Below are 15,759 nucleotides of genomic sequence, written 5' to 3'. Positions count from 1 at the left end.
TTCCTCTGCTCTCCCATGCCTCTCCACACATCAGTGAGATTGCAGGTGTGTGTGTGTGTGTTGTGTCCTGCCAGGACTAGATGCCCTAATCAGACTGCAGGAACGTGTGTCAGGAAAACAACCATGTTTACACAGCACGTCTCGGTGTGTTTTAATGTTTTAGATCATTTATCCAGTGATCTTAGATCGCAGACGTAAAGGATGTTTTTTGGACAGCTGAGGGAGATGTTTGTTTTGTACATGTACGGTATGTGTGTGAGAAAGGCATTGCATTAATCGATCTTGTTCCCCGCTCCATCCCTTCAAACACTCCTCCTGCATTCAGACGTCATCTAAATTAGACAAGTCTGTCTTTCATTATAACTAAGTGAGAGCTGTGATTGATTACCAGAAAGACAACACTCCCACCTCCCACTATCATCCTCTAACAAGACACCAAATGTAGAGAGAACAAAGCAGGGAGAAACTTTACATCATAAATCCAAAAAAGCTTCTTTGTCTTCACTGTGTTTGTACTATTATTACTACTGTTATTTGTCACATTTCATCTTTTTAATATTGCCGTGTATATGCTGTAGCGCAAAAGTCTGTTTCTCACTTAAAGTCCATGTAAAGGAAGAATAAATATGTGTTTTCAGTTTGTCAGACCAAAGAAGAAAGTGTTACTAACCACCCAGCCAAATTTGAATGGTTAGAAATGTCGAAAATATCAAAGTTTATGAAATTAAGTGTCAAAATCGGGTAAAAATGAGCAGTGTTCTGAGCTGCAGGACTGTGGGGGCGTGTCCGCTGAATGTGCTAAAGCCACGCCCACTCGTGGGAGCAGTCGAGCAGCAATTTTGAAGCGACTGAAACGTGTCAGATGAGTTCAGAAAATGTCATGACTAACTCTGAAGCACTCTGAGCGAGATGAATAAATCTCTATCTCTCTGCTAGGGGTGCAGGGGTATGCTCAGGGTGGCCTCAGTGTGTCATCGAGCCACCCTTTAAGGACCGCCCACAAAATCCTCGACTGAAAACTGGTGAAAAACTTTTTTGACCTCTTACTCCACATTTCAGTAATATGTCGTTCAAAGTCTTTTCACATGTTTTCAGCGACTATTTTCCAAAATATTTAATGTATTTTGAAAGAAATTTGTGGCTGCTTTATTCATGCAGTACTGCTTTTGTTTTATTTGCACATATGATGTGTAATCCTGGTTTTTCATAGCAGAAATCACTCAGTTTGGATCTTCTTGTAGTAACATCAGTAGATTGACAGCATTACAGTGATTTGTTGATACAGGATTTGTTTTCTTTAAAAATGAAGACACACATGCAGGCAAAGTGAATTTGACAACAATGAAACTCCACCATTTTTTGCCACCATCACACATAGATGGAGTTAGATGTGTCCCTTTTCATTCTCAGACTCCACAGCATGAACCAGGCATAGATCATCTTCATCATCAGTTCTGTAACTCAGCAATATGCTCTCATTAGTCATTCTATAGCAGCTTGCTGATATCATGAAACTTAATGCCAGCTCATTAGGAAGTCCATATTTTTGTTGCACTTATTTATTCTCAATTCTTTGAGAATTCTAGGTTGTAGTTTTTTTTCTAAACTCTATTTCTAATAGATAACTATTTTCTAATCTATCACAACTTTGTGAATTTGTGTTACAGTTTCTCTGACTTAGAGTCTGTGATGTGTTCATGTGGCACTTCAAGCGACGCCACTTAATGGTGTTGTGAGACCATGCTGCTGGTCTTAACATGAAAGAGTCGAAACTGCTGCTGACCTTTGACTCTTAGACCTTTTGATCTGCTGTAGAGATCCTCATTAATGAATGCCTGTTCCTTTGCATGTGTGTGTGTGTGTGTGTGTGTGTGTGTGTGTGTGTGTGTGTGTGTGTGTGTGTGTGTGTACACCTGCTGGAGATCTCTCCTGACAACTGTAACTGTCAGCTAAGAGGAGTCAAAGACAGGGTCACACCTGCAAACAAAAAAACTTCAGGTGTGTATGATTTTGTGGCATCTAGTGGTGCAGAAGCTGATTGCAACCTCTTTTGTTTCACTTGCTCAAAATGAGCCCTTGTTTAGTTTTTCTGTTCTGGGCTACTGGAGAAACATGGTGGCTCATTCTAAGGTAAGAAAAATGATTATTTTCTGGTAGTTATACACTAATAAAAACATAGTTATAAGTATTATATACTATTTCTGCCATATTCTGTAAATAGAGGCCCCTAATATTACACACTGGAACTTTTTAAATGAGCAAAGTAGACCAAATAAAACACTACTTAATGCATAATGTGCTGTTATTAATGTGTCACCATGTTTGGTATAATCATCACTTTCTGATAGATTCTCTATATATACATATATCTGTACATAACAGAATTTGTGGCATAATTGCTGCATAAAAATGCTTCAAGCAAACACTTTATTGCGGCCGTTTTTACGATGTGGCACTCACTAATGTAAAGGGAAATGCTTACTGTGTGTCTGTCTTTGTCTAAGCTTTTTAAAATGTCTTTCAAGAGGCATCAAGTGCTTCAGCCTCATTTTCCTTACATTATGGATCACAGACAGACACGTGAAGGAATGAAAATGGGTCAGATGAGATGGATGGAAATCAGCAAATGTCTTGGGAACATTTTCACATATGGGTGAAACATTTTCCACATGTAAAGTGGAATTATGATCTGAGCATGTATGTTTCTCCACATGCTCTCTCTGTCTCTGGAGAGTTTTAACTCTCTAACAAAGCATGCTGGGATGTCCGTTAATGTGCTGCTCATGTTTCTTTCGAAACCTAATTTAATGAGTTAAGTGAATCCTCAGCAGTGCGTTTACTCATCTCGTCAGTCATTGTTATGTTGTGTTATGAAGTTGTTGGAAAGGGAAAACTGGACATTTTAAGTTGAATTAACTGAAGCTAAGGGGTTGGTGTGGACAGCAACATTTATTCAAACTGAAGTGTGTCTGTTCCATGTGAAACGTGATGGGTTTCTAATGACGAGTGACCACAGCATCAGATAAGCAGTTTATTGCATTGATTGAAGCACACACCCCCAGTCTGTCTTTACTCCAATAATGACCTGACTGGAAATCAACAGAATATTCCCACAAGCAGCTGTGGAGTCCTCCGTAACTGGCAGCTAAAATCTGCAGAGACATCACATGTTTGTATACGTGCAGGAAAAAGGCCAACTTAACCCACCTGTCAAGAGCCGTATTTCTCAAAGCAGACAGAAATGCTTGTGCCCTGAGAGGGCAATGCAACCTAAGACTCTGGAAAAGGATTTGTGGATTTAGATAAGTTTATTGCAGTCGTCATTCAAACAGGCAGGACATTTATACTTTTTAATCAAGTCATCACTTGGCACACACATTAACTCTCTAAGAAAAAAAGATGTATCCTGTACTTATCCTTGGATTCTATCAGGCAATCCTGATTTTTGGTCCTTTATTTTGGCGGGATTCCTGGGCTATTCCCAGTCATGTTGAGACGCCTTCTCAATTTGTAGGAAAGTTCACGTTGTTTTTTTGTCACCATTTAATTTATGGAAACTTATGAATATACTTATGAATATACAATTTACCATATATCTTCAGCCCCCCAAAAATGCTTTAGATTCACGGTGACAGGAAGTTGGATAAAAAGAAGTTTAATTTAAAAGGATCCCAATTATTTTTCTCTCCTTAAGTGACATATGCATTCTTGCCACACATACAAAGATGTTTAGTGTTAAAAATGCAGTGAAGCTTTCCTCCCTTGCCTTAACCACACCGACACACACAGAGCTCCATTTCACCTTTGCCCCTTCGCTAGCTGCGAGTTCCCACCATCTCTGACAACTGCTGCTAAATTTCCACCCTAATGAGACACAACTGAGAGGTTGTCGTGGTAACCGTGTTTCAGACCACAAGAGCACCCACCATGCATTATGGGATGCACAGGCATAGCGAGTCATCTGAAGCCAGATGTGTTCATTATCAAACTGATGCCTCACTGCCAACTGATGGTGCAGTAAGGGGGGTTTCTTTGAGGAAGTAAGAAGGAGCAATGAACCAGAGGGAATAGAAATGTTGGCACTGTTTGCATGAAATGATCTATACTACGTGTTATTGAGAGGTTACAGTGATATCAACCAAGAGTTTTGATGCTTTTCAGAAAGTGATTCCAAAATTCGATGTTTAATGTTTAAGGTCTGATTTTGCCCCCGAACACTGCGACTAACATCAGACTTTGTTCTGCCTCCCTGATTCCTGCGACTTGTCTTGTTTAATTTCAGAGCAGAATTAATTCAATAGTTAATTTCTTCAAACCCTTTCCTTATCTAATTTCATAAATTAATTTGCCACTTTGCCCCCATCAAATATCTGCTCCTTCTCTGTAACTTGAAACCCAGGAGTAAACACGAAGAGCTGGATTTGATATTTCCCAGGGGAAATTAATAGTACAGTACGTTTCTGGACCAGGTACAGATTAAAAGCTGGGCCTATTATAAACCCATTAACCTAGTCATTAGGACCAGATCCATGAAAAGATGAAATGTGTGGATATCTAATTTTAGCATAACATTGCAGCTATTCCCAAGTCACCCCTGCAGGTGATAAGACGAAATAAGGTATTTTCCCTGGAACACACTGTTCCTGTGTCAGCAGCAACCTCTTTGAGCTGCCATTGGGTTCAATGTCACGTAACTCCTGAATTTATTTATCCATATTTTGATTATTGTGTTTTTAACCGGTTGTGAAACAACAGTCTCAATCTACAGGAGTATCAGTGAGAAGACTGGCTATTCCTAGATCTGTCTTAATGTCTGCCGATTTCTTAAAGTGCCTTGAGGATGTCTTTTCAGATTTCCAAATCGGGCCGATGCAATCTTTGGACGAAAGAGTTGGGGGCAAAGCTGGTGTCATGATTTTGTAATTTCGATGAGAATACTAAACTTCCTCTCTCTCCCATCTCGCAGAGGCTGGCGTCAGAAGCAGAAAGGTATCAAATGGAGCACGATTGGATGAGGTACGACAGCGAGGTGAGTGAGCTGATCTGATACGTTCATTAACACTGGCTGCGTTACATACAGATCAAGAAGTGGCCTGAACTTCATAAGAGGAGCCGGGCTGGGAGGGACATGTTATTCATGATCCAATATGATTGTAATAATTGGATTGCAAATCTCATTACAATGACAATAGTGCTGTAATGACTTCATACAAGATTGAATTTCATTATTTTACATAATAAGCAGAACAGACACACTGATATTGTCCATTAATCATTGTATTAACCACACATTAAAATGGAATATACGGCAAATAACATGAACACACTATTATTTTACTCATTTGGTTTCTTTGCTTGATTGCTGCTCCGATGAATACAGTGCCCCATTCCACAATGACATCGCTCTAAGAATTACAATGCAACTCTTCACGGCCAGTGATGCTGTGTTTTAGCTCTGGCCATTTTTATAATAAATGCAAATTACAAATTTCCTTCCCCTGCTTTGCAATGAGAAAAGCCCCACTCTCCTGGCAGCCATTGTACAAATGACAAATGATATTGTGTGTACATACTGTGGTGGAGAAGCTTCCTCGTCACTTAGCCTATTAACTTAGAAAAAAAAAAGCTTTTCAGGGTTGTTTGCCAAACCTTAATGATTCTTTTCCATTAAGGTTTTTCATTATTCAACTTCTTGCATGCTTACTTGCACTGAGAGAACAGGGAAGGAAAAATGTAAATAGTCATATTCCCGCTATTAGATTATTTAACTCAACGCTCTGCACAAATTTAGTGAATTCATACTGAAGCAGCATGACCTCTCGATGGACATGTTAGTCCTGTAACTTATTCGGTTGTAAGAGAGTAACGGGTAGATGTAGCACATTTTACAGTGTTTAAAATGGCAACAGCCAGAGTCATTGGATGTCTGGTTGAGCTCAGTTACATGAGGTTGAAATGTGTGAGAGTAAAGTAAAGTAAAGTTGCATGTCAGTATTTGAGTTTGCTTATGTTTTAGGCTACATTTATTAATTTCCTTTATAGAGAAAGTAATTTGATCATCAATAGGCCATTACTAATCAAAGACTTTTTGGATGAATTGTTTTAAATAACTGACAAATTTTACTTTTACAGAGCAACATTAGACATTAACAGATTAAAACTATGCAGTGAGGGCTTTAAAGGCTTTAAGAGATTTGTATTATTTTGATAGTGATAATAGTTTTTATAGGGTCTGTCACTGCTGCACACTGCTAGCCAGAATACCAGAATGAGAATGCGATGGCCGTGTATGTGTAACCACAGCTGTAGTGTAACCGTAGACAGTGCTGCCTCAGGCAAAGCTCAGTTTAGACCCGGATGAACCTGTGTGTACTGTCACTGCACAGCATGTATCAACCTTTAGCATTAGAATAAAGGCTAATGTCACAGTGTAAACATATCGCATGGATTTTTACCACGGTAACTCATGAAAGTATCAAGTGGAGCATCTCGTGTGCTACATGTATGTGTGTTTTAAAGCGCATGCGCCTGTTCTCTGTCACCTTTGATAACTGGGCCAGTACTACTGGGCACCTCTCCCTGCTGACTTTCAACACTTAAAAGGCGTGACTGCTGCAAAAGAAACACACACTTGCATGTGTCTGTTCAGTGTAATATGACTTTGGCCCTCTTTACGCTTATACGCGCTCTATCAAGCTTCTTTTAAAGGGATCAATTTGATTACATTTATATTGGTTCTTGTTGTCTTGTTTGATCTTATTTGTATGCGGTTGGCTTGGAGGTGGAACTGTCAGAAATAAGCGTCATAAAATGTGATACATTGCAACCCGTATTAAGTTTCATTTGAGGGAAAACAAGGTCATCGACAGACCAGTGTTTGCAGCTGCTGTGCACATGAAGGAAAAGTGCCACATATGGAAGGAGTCATTAGGTTTTTTACAAATGATTGAGATTAGATTGCAGTACTTTCGCAAGCATCTTCTTATCCAGGCTGACTTGGCAGTACACATCACACCCACCACAACATACCACATTAGTAACAGTGGGGTTTATTTTCCAACCCTTCGTGCTGTTCTCAATCTCTCACACATGTCTCACACAAGTGTTCTTACACACAGTAGCCTTCCCTGAAGGGTGTGAGGGTGTGACCTTCGTGTTTTCATCACCTCTTAAGGTGTACATCGTCTGCAGTAACATGACCTGAGAGAAAACATCATGTCACCACTTTTGTGTTTATATATATATATATATATATATATATATTAATATACCCCGCTCCCGGGGCGCCCGCTCCCCTAACCTAATGAGCAGTATCTCAAATTCGCGAGGTTTTTTTCTTTTTCGGGCGGTGTGCGCCCCCCACGGAGACTGCGCCCGGGGCGGCCGCCCACATTGCCCATAGCTAAGACGGCCCTGTATATATATATATATATATTTGGCCTTTTTATGCCTTTATTGATAGTACAGCTGAAGATAGACAGGAAGCAGAGAGAGGGGGAGTGACACGCAGTAAATTAGCCGTTCGATGCGGGATTCGAACGAGGGCCAGCTGCAGCGATGACTATAGCCTCCACACACGGGGCGGCCGCTTAACCCACTACGCTACCGACCGCCCCGTGTTTATATTTTTGCTTGCATGTGCGTTCCAGCTAGTCTTTGCACATACAGTTAAATGTTAGACATGTGATTGTGCACATGCTGGGATGTTAAGTCGCAGTGTTCGGTTGCAAAATCAGACCTTAAACATAAAGACAGATGTGCTTTTTTTTCTGTGTTTAGAATTTTGGAATGACTTTCTGAAAAGCATCAAAAATCTTGGTTTATATCACTGTAACCTCTCAAAAAGATGTTAGTGTTTGGCACAATTTGCACAGCTTAAATGCTTATTGTGATTACAAACTTTTTAAGGTAACAGTAGCAATGGCAGAAGGAGTCACAGGTCACTTTGAGTTGCCATCCAGTTGGCTCGCAGCTCCGGAAGTGGTAGGCAGGTGGTGGGAGTCAGTGAACCAGCTCCGCGGCTCCAGGGCATCCTTATGTCAGCGGCTAGGCTAGCTCGTTAGCACCCTGATAGCCTGTGTACTGACAGGAAGCCCGGCAGTGTGAGAGCAAAACAACACCATTTACTTCACTGATCCTCAGTGTCAAATACAGACGGCCGTCTTGCAAGGTTCAGATAATGTCCACAGTTGTGTACGCAACTTACTTTGTCATATTTTTAGATTAAACTAAAGCCATTTTTAAGGGGGTATTATTAGCATCTGTAACAACCGGATAGTCTGTCCATCAGTTTAGTTCCCTCTGAAGACTAAGGCTAGATTTACATGAAATTACATTAAGTATTGAGCATTAAGCATTCATGTCTGTTCAAGGTTAAAACCTTTTAAATTTAATCTGAACCACCTATCAAAATGTCAACTTTGCACACGTGGTATATTTCCATTCAGTTTGCTGAGTGTATTCTCCCAGCACAGCCCCACTTGAGTTTAATGGTGCCATGGCATTTCCACATCTGCCACCTTCAGAGCAAACTTCACATTTTAGCCTCACAGCTGCTAAGGCTCTAAGGAATAGTAACATTTCTAGTATGTTTTTTGTTTTGTCCAGGAATTGTTTTAGCATTGATTAGGGGACTAGATTGAGTTGTGGATTTGAAGTTTCTGCTGATTTTCCACACTTTGACTTTTCACCTCGCTGTTGTGATGTAGACCTGTACTCCAGGGTGTGTTAATACACTTTGGCATCACTGCTGGGTGTGGTTACAGTCGCACCACACTCATCACTGATGCTGGTGGTGGTCTGAGTTACAGCTATGAAACTTTCAAACAAAGATGGCAGTAAAACGCTGTTTTTCAACCTGGCGTTGAGTTCATTTTCAAAGATGTGTTTAATGATTGCTCTTCCTTTCCTGTTTCTCTTTTATTCTCGTTACAGGACGAAAAAATCGTTTACTACAATGCCAAAGAGGACGTAAGTACCACTTGATCCCACTATTGTCATATTCTCTCAGCTTCTCAAATAAAAGCTCAGCCCTCCAGAGATTATTACCATGGCAACAAACCTGATAGTATTTTTTATTGATAGTCTGTGAGAAACTGTGCCTGAAGTCACTCTATGTGTTGATATGCATGTGTTGGGGGGCGTTGCCTAAGCATGCATAATAACCCATGTATGAACATGAGTATGAATATTAAAATGCCTCCCAAGGCCTCAGACGTCATCTGTCTGCCCTTATAAGCAGGGATCAGCATCAAATTCCCCTCCACGGTCCCAGTGGGGAAGAAGCACACACCAGCAGCACACTATTGTCACTCTGTATTTGAGTGACACTTCCTCTCCTCTCTTTCTGTTTTTCTCTGCATGGCTAGGTTTATCTTTCACTCCCTAAGATTCAGTTTCTCAGTTTTTAGTCAGTAGTGACAAGTAAGTACTCAGCATAGACACCTTGTCATTCATAGTCACAAGAAACTGCATATACAATATAACACAGAGTCCTCTTTAACCAAAAAATCACTTTGTGGGATGGTTTTTGAAGTTTTTCCTTCTTTTGTGCAGCTTAACCAGACGGAGGAAGCAAAAAGAGAAAATAAACGATATATTCCAGATGATTTCGACATAGACCCTGACTTCAAACGACTCGTTTCCTACAACACCACTGCCGTCCACATCCCTACGGATATATATGAACGCTGTAAGTAGAAACCAAAACACACATGCATTGTAGAGAGATGCATAATCTCTTTCATGTCTCATCTACACATCCCTAACACATTGCAACCACCACCTCCCAGCCTGCTATCTTTCTCTCTTAATTCCCGTCACCACTATGTTCAGTATCTACAGTACGTTCCAATGATGCTGAGCTCCCAGCGCTGGCTGCAGTGTCCACTTCCACACTAAGGCTACACCACTCTAGTCTATATATAGCCCAGATGCCAACAACCCAATGGCCAACACACAAGTCCCCTCTCTGCCCTGGTCACCAGCTGCTCCTTTCCCTCCCGTTCATTGCTAACCCTGCTGACCCTCTGATACTTGCAGAGAATGCCAGTGCCTCTTTTTCTGGTTTTTAACTTGCATTAAGCTTTTATCAGTTATTTTGGTGTTTATCATGCTTTTATTTTGGTCACTGGTTGTTTCATTTTGACTTAACATCATTTTCTTTAAAAAAAAAAAAAGAAGTACGGGTATCAGTGGTGCCCAGAGGATGAACCATCACTTTAGTGATGCCCAAGCAAGCAATTGCGAGTCAAAATGATCACTGTGCATCTACAAGATGGACTGGGTGACACTCTCGTTAACCTTAGCTGTACTTGTTTAGTGCTAATTAGCAAATGTTGCACACGCTAAATTAAGAAGGCGAACATGGTCAACGTTATACATGCGAAACATCGGCATGTTATCGTGCTGACAGAAAAGCTCCATGTCTAAGAATAGCTTTGCAGAGCTGCTAGCACGGATGTAGACTCCCAGGCTTGTTTGGTTTTTTCACCATGAGAACATTTTAAAAGTACAGTAAATGCCAGTCCCATTATGTTCTTTGTAACACTGACTCACGTGTCTGCTGCACATTCCTTTTCTGTTTAATGAGAAGCAACAGTCTACTTTATTCCTTTACTCCACTCTCAGAGGCAAATATTATACTTCTTACTCCACTACGTTGGTCCGACGACTTTAGTTACTAGTTATTTTGCAGATTCGGATTATTACTTCATCCACCACTGCAAAGGAGGGAGGGTTACTGTACATATATCTACATGCAACACCCTGATCATCTTCACAGGAACAAGTAGGGTTCAAGTGCACTTAGACTTAGCCTCATTTATATGAATTTATCATGTTTTTTCTGATTTCTTCTTCTTCTTCTGCCATACTGCCTCCCTTGAGGCTGGCATCATTCTCTGACATCAAGCTGCTCTGAAGTTAATACCATACAGTGCTCTAACTTCATTGGGATAATTGTCCATCCTTTCCTCCTGGAGAGTCTCCCTGCATGCGTTGGACGTAAAGCAGGAAAGACTGGGCAGGCCACCAGTCAAACTAGATTTGGCTTACAGTAATGAAATCTGGTATTATAAAGAATGCTATTACAGAATGTGCCCAGCCTTAAACTCTTTTTTAGACAAGTTTAAGAGACACATAATTGGAGTTTTATCCTTTCTAACCTTACAGCGTCAGACGTGAAACAGACATTAGGTGACATCAGGTTCATGCATCAGTATCTTTGGTTATTTCAGCAGGCTGTAACCAATCTTTGGAAACCCTGAGTGAAAAAGCTACATGATGCTGTGTTAAATTCCTTATAATATTTGAACAGAAAAGTTGATTGTGTAGTAGTTCACACATGTATTGCCAGTGATTTGAAAACAGCAATATGTTAAACAAACACAAGCTTCCTTGGGAAGAGATGAACGGGCTAATGTATGGGTGGATCATAATACACAAACCGAGGCAGAACATACTTGCCCACACACACAGACACACACATACACACACAAACAAACATATCCCCTGGGTTACTAGCCTTCTGGGACACTATAATGCAAGGACAAAGTGACACACACACACAAATATGGATGGAGGCATGTCTTGATCTGCACATACGCACAGAAACATACACAACAAGTCGTGTCCTTTGCGGACACACTTACACACGCAAACGAGAGAATATTAAAGTAGCATCGACGGGTGATCTGATTAGATAATCCTAATGTAATCTAGATCAATCCAAAGAAACGCAATGTCAGCCCAAGTTTAAGGGGAAGCCTGATGTCTGGCCTCTCGCACTGCTTAACATGACGCTTTTAAACCAAAGGGATATCATTTCACATGTCGCACAGCACATTTAACAACACACGGATGCAGCAGGCACGAAATAATTTCCTTACACCCAGGCATGAGCTAATAGCCTCCCTAGCATTGACTGAGCATTCAGTATCAATTTCCATAATGATTGTCACAGCGGGTCTGCTAAATGCAGTGGACTCGGTCACATGACTTTAATGGCCTTATACAGCGAGTCACTCCACATAATTTGGACTATAAATGTGGTGGGTGATGGGCCTCTGACTGTGCAGACATTTTTGTCATTGCCAAATGGCCAAATGCACTTAGTTATTTTTACAAGCAACAGTTATAATGATGAAGGAGCGCGGGGGTCGGGGTGGAGTGTTGGAGGAGAAGGTTATTTCTCGTATGATTCATCAGTCTGTCTCTTGCTCTCTTCCTGCAACTATATATGACTTTGTTATTTATTCCTGTTTCATTCTCTTCTACCCTTTTGCTCCATGTCATGCATGCTTCGTTTAAAGCAGTTCTTTTACAGTTTCCCTCCTGGTATTAAGAAAAAAAAAATATTCCCAAAATGGCAAATGATTGGTTAACCTTAATAACAAAAGCACTGGTTGTGAAGTCTTAGGAATGATAATAATGATCCTGGTGGTGGAAAGGGTGGAGCTCTCATTAGCAAAGTAGCTAAGCTAGACTGGTGTTGGTCCTACTCCCCCCCGTCTCTGTTCCTCGCTCTCTATCTCCAAGGACAGGCTGCCACATCGATGCCACTCCGGCTGGCCGGCACTGTCAGCGTTGCCATGGCAACGTGTATCCGTGTGTGTGTGTGTGTTTGTGTAGACGGAAGAGACACACGCACTTAGACACGCCCTGGTATTCTATCTTGTGTGGAGGGAGGACTTGTAACTTGATTAGGGGACTTGCTGGCGTCCTTGTGGCTTGTACTGATGCTGAAGGAGAAATGTGTCATTCACCCCTTCTTTGATTGCCATACACTATCTCCGCGACCTCCACCCCTTTTAATTAATTCCACCTCCTTTTAATTTTTTCCTTCTCCTTGTTTTTGTTTTGTTTCTTAACCCTTTAGTTTTGTGTTTGCTCTTTTTTTTTTCATTCCTCCTCCGAGCTTTGCTCATTTCATCCCTTCAATCCTTTCCTCCACAGCTCTACCCCTTCGCTCCACCCACCCCTCATCCCTCACTACTACTTTATTAAGCGTATTAATAGCGGGGTGTGTGGAGACAAATGTGCTACTGTCTTTCTCCCCCGCATTAGTCCTGCTGATTGGAATCTATTCTCCCTGCTGATCCAGTGTGGGTGGTCAGACTGGGATTTATTATCGTGTTCATGTGTGCGAGTTTGTCTGTGTGTGTGAATGCGTTTGAGAGAGAGAGAGAGAAAGGAAGAAACACTTTGGGGTGTGAGTGCCGTCATGCGTGTGTGTGTGTGTGTGTGTGTGTGTGTGTGTGTGTGTGTCACATCAAATGCACCTACTGTACTGTTTATGGATCTCATGCCTGCGTGTGCGTGTCTTCTCGCTCATTAGGCAGATTGGCGAGGATGCGATGAGTTGAGAGGAGAGCATCAGGGCCTTGGCACAAGATCCGAAGCTCATCTGATGCCCGTTTGCATCAACACTGTGTGGCACCTGTCAGAGCGGGACACACACACACACACACACACACTGTGACGTGCTGAGATACTGTGACACTGTGTATGTGTTGAAGTCACGGTCCCTTGTGGCAAAGCTCACAGCGTATATAAATTGATTTTTTTTTTCTCTTTTTGCACTCTTGTACCACTTGACACACGTCTTATTTCGTTTACGGAGCTGGCTGCCAAACTCTGTCGTTATGTCTGCGACCCGTGTCCTTGCGACAAGTTGGATGCCTTCCCAGGATGTTCTAATCAGGTGATTGGAATTCGGATTTGTATTCCCCTCCACGCTGTAAATTTCAAAGAGAAATCATATTTTACTTATCCTTAAAACTTCGAAGAAAGTAATGAAAGAGGTATCTGCAATGTCACATACTGTACGATTGGAGTCTTTCCCAATAATGGTAGCCAATATCAACCTCATGATCCAAGTGGGGCGTGAAAAGGCTCCACTGCCATCGGTGTGCGTGTTGTGTGAGTAGTTGCTCTTGATCCCAAGGCGATGGAGATTACCAAGAAGGCTTTCTCATGCTAGAAACATCATTATTGTAGTCAAGTATGTGTCCATATCTCTTTATCCCTCCCCCTATCCATAGTCACTATGAGTGTCTTGTGTGTCCCTACTTTTTCATATCACCTTGGGTGGATTTCACACAAGCTCATCTGGAAAGGAAATGTGACCCACTGCTTCTATCTTCTCTTGTTTTGTTTTTGTTGTTGTCTTTTACTCTTCGGTTCTTTTGGGTTTGTAAAGGCAGGTAGCACTTCATGGTTGTTGTGCCGATTATGCATTATTTATAATATATTATTTAAACGCCATGGGTAAATAGATAAAGTCAGATTGAGCATTGTGGTGTGCAGCAGAGGGACGGCTCTTAACCACACCCAGCTCTCTCTGCAGCATTTAGTGCTCTTATTCTATCTCTGCATCCAACGTCCAATCCAAATTCTCCGCTTTTCTCTCTTTTCAGTGCAAATTGGAGCATTGATTAGCAAATTTATTAGACAAATAAATGGTAATTTGGGTCATGAAGGCATTTCAACAGCTCTCTGACACAGAATCTTAAATGTGCATTGTCCAAGTTGTGCCACTGTACGTTAAAATTACGGAAAATTTAAAGCTGATGTAGTGGTGAGCGGTGAGTCTTGGTCGTGAGATTGGGTGCGCATCACACACCACTTGTATGTGTTGCCTTAAATACCGGTTGTCCAGTCTCTTGTCCTAAATTCACATTGGTAGAAAGATGCACTGTGTCTGAGAGTCTAGTCTTTGTACAACTGATAATCTGAAGGTGTGGTTAAAGTGGATGTCAGTGCTGTGTGTGGATGTCTGTAAAAGGATGCGTTGGTGCTGTGTGGCAAAGTATCATCGAGTATAAGGCCCCTTCTGATACGATGATTGCAGGTTTCTTACTACTTCAGCCCCCACCATGTAATTACGTTCAAATGCATAGGCGGTTTCAGTCACCAGCTCGCTGATGACAGGGAACACCACGGGGCATTTCTTGGCATGGCACCGTGCAGCTTTCCCTCCTCTCCCTCAACTCGTCCCACTGCCGTCACCCTCATCAGTCACTGCCAGAATCCTGTTTGATTTGTTTTTGAAAGCATCTACATAACTCAGTGGGAATATTTAGTATCTTCTTTTTCATATTGAATTCCCATGTCTTCTCACCCCATGAATCATTCATTTTATTTCCTCGTCTTCAGTTGTTAACGACGTGATGTTTGTATCGTGTGTTTTATGAGGCTGGCATGGCTGGGCATCTTTGAATTGATTATCATCTGCAACAGTTTTACTTCAATCCTGTTTCTGAGTTGTTTTAAATAGTGACTCACCATCCATTGTATTACCTATTGCAAATTTCAAATGGTCCAACCAGAGGCTTGCAGGCATGTTACGTTAAAAGTTATCTCTTTTTATAAGTTTGTCATTGAAACAATTCAATCGATCATAGATCTGACCTGACCTTTTAATAAAAGACCCTTAACAAAACTTTAACCTGTCATTTGTTGACCAAATGCCTGACCACACCACCATTTCCGATTCACTACTGGGGGCGAAGTAAAGTCGCACAAATTTTTCACATCAAGTTCAACTTTTTGTAAATTTTGTCGCACAAATTTGTGCTGTTAACCAATAGCAAGCTGTGCATATGGTGCTGGACTGGGAACGAAGAGCTGGAGACCACCCACTTTCATGTTAAAAGATAAAAAACAAACACATAAGAGGAAAAGTTTGAGGCCAGTTGATAGAACAAATGCTTTTGAATAAACAAGCTTGCTAAATGACATGTAGCCCTCTCAACTGAC

The 15,759-nt window shown here is 41.3% G+C and overlaps 2 protein-coding genes across 4 annotated transcripts in view; one reads left to right on the top strand and one right to left on the bottom strand.

Moving 5' to 3' along the window:
• The window catches only part of LOC104928802 (E3 ubiquitin-protein ligase TRIM38), an 899,066-nt gene that overhangs the window by 223,092 nt on the left and 660,215 nt on the right, over positions 1–15,759 (bottom strand). The window lies entirely within an intron of this gene.
• Positions 1–15,759, top strand: part of cacna2d1a (calcium channel, voltage-dependent, alpha 2/delta subunit 1a) — an 84,683-nt gene that overhangs the window by 29,351 nt on the left and 39,573 nt on the right. For all 3 annotated transcript variants that reach the window (XM_027272179.1, XM_027272178.1, XM_019266779.2), the window contains exons 4-6: positions 4,967–5,029; positions 8,935–8,970; positions 9,556–9,691. In XM_027272179.1, coding sequence (XP_027127980.1) covers positions 4,967–5,029; positions 8,935–8,970; positions 9,556–9,691 — 235 coding nt within the window. The remainder of the gene's footprint in view (positions 1–4,966; positions 5,030–8,934; positions 8,971–9,555; positions 9,692–15,759) is intronic.

This window comes from Larimichthys crocea, chromosome XX (genome assembly GCF_000972845.2).
Source record: "Larimichthys crocea isolate SSNF chromosome XX, L_crocea_2.0, whole genome shotgun sequence".
In the NCBI taxonomy this organism is placed as follows: Eukaryota; Metazoa; Chordata; class Actinopteri; family Sciaenidae; genus Larimichthys; species Larimichthys crocea.
The sequence above is the reverse complement of the archived record's forward strand: the minus strand, read 5'-3'. Positions and strand labels throughout refer to the sequence as shown.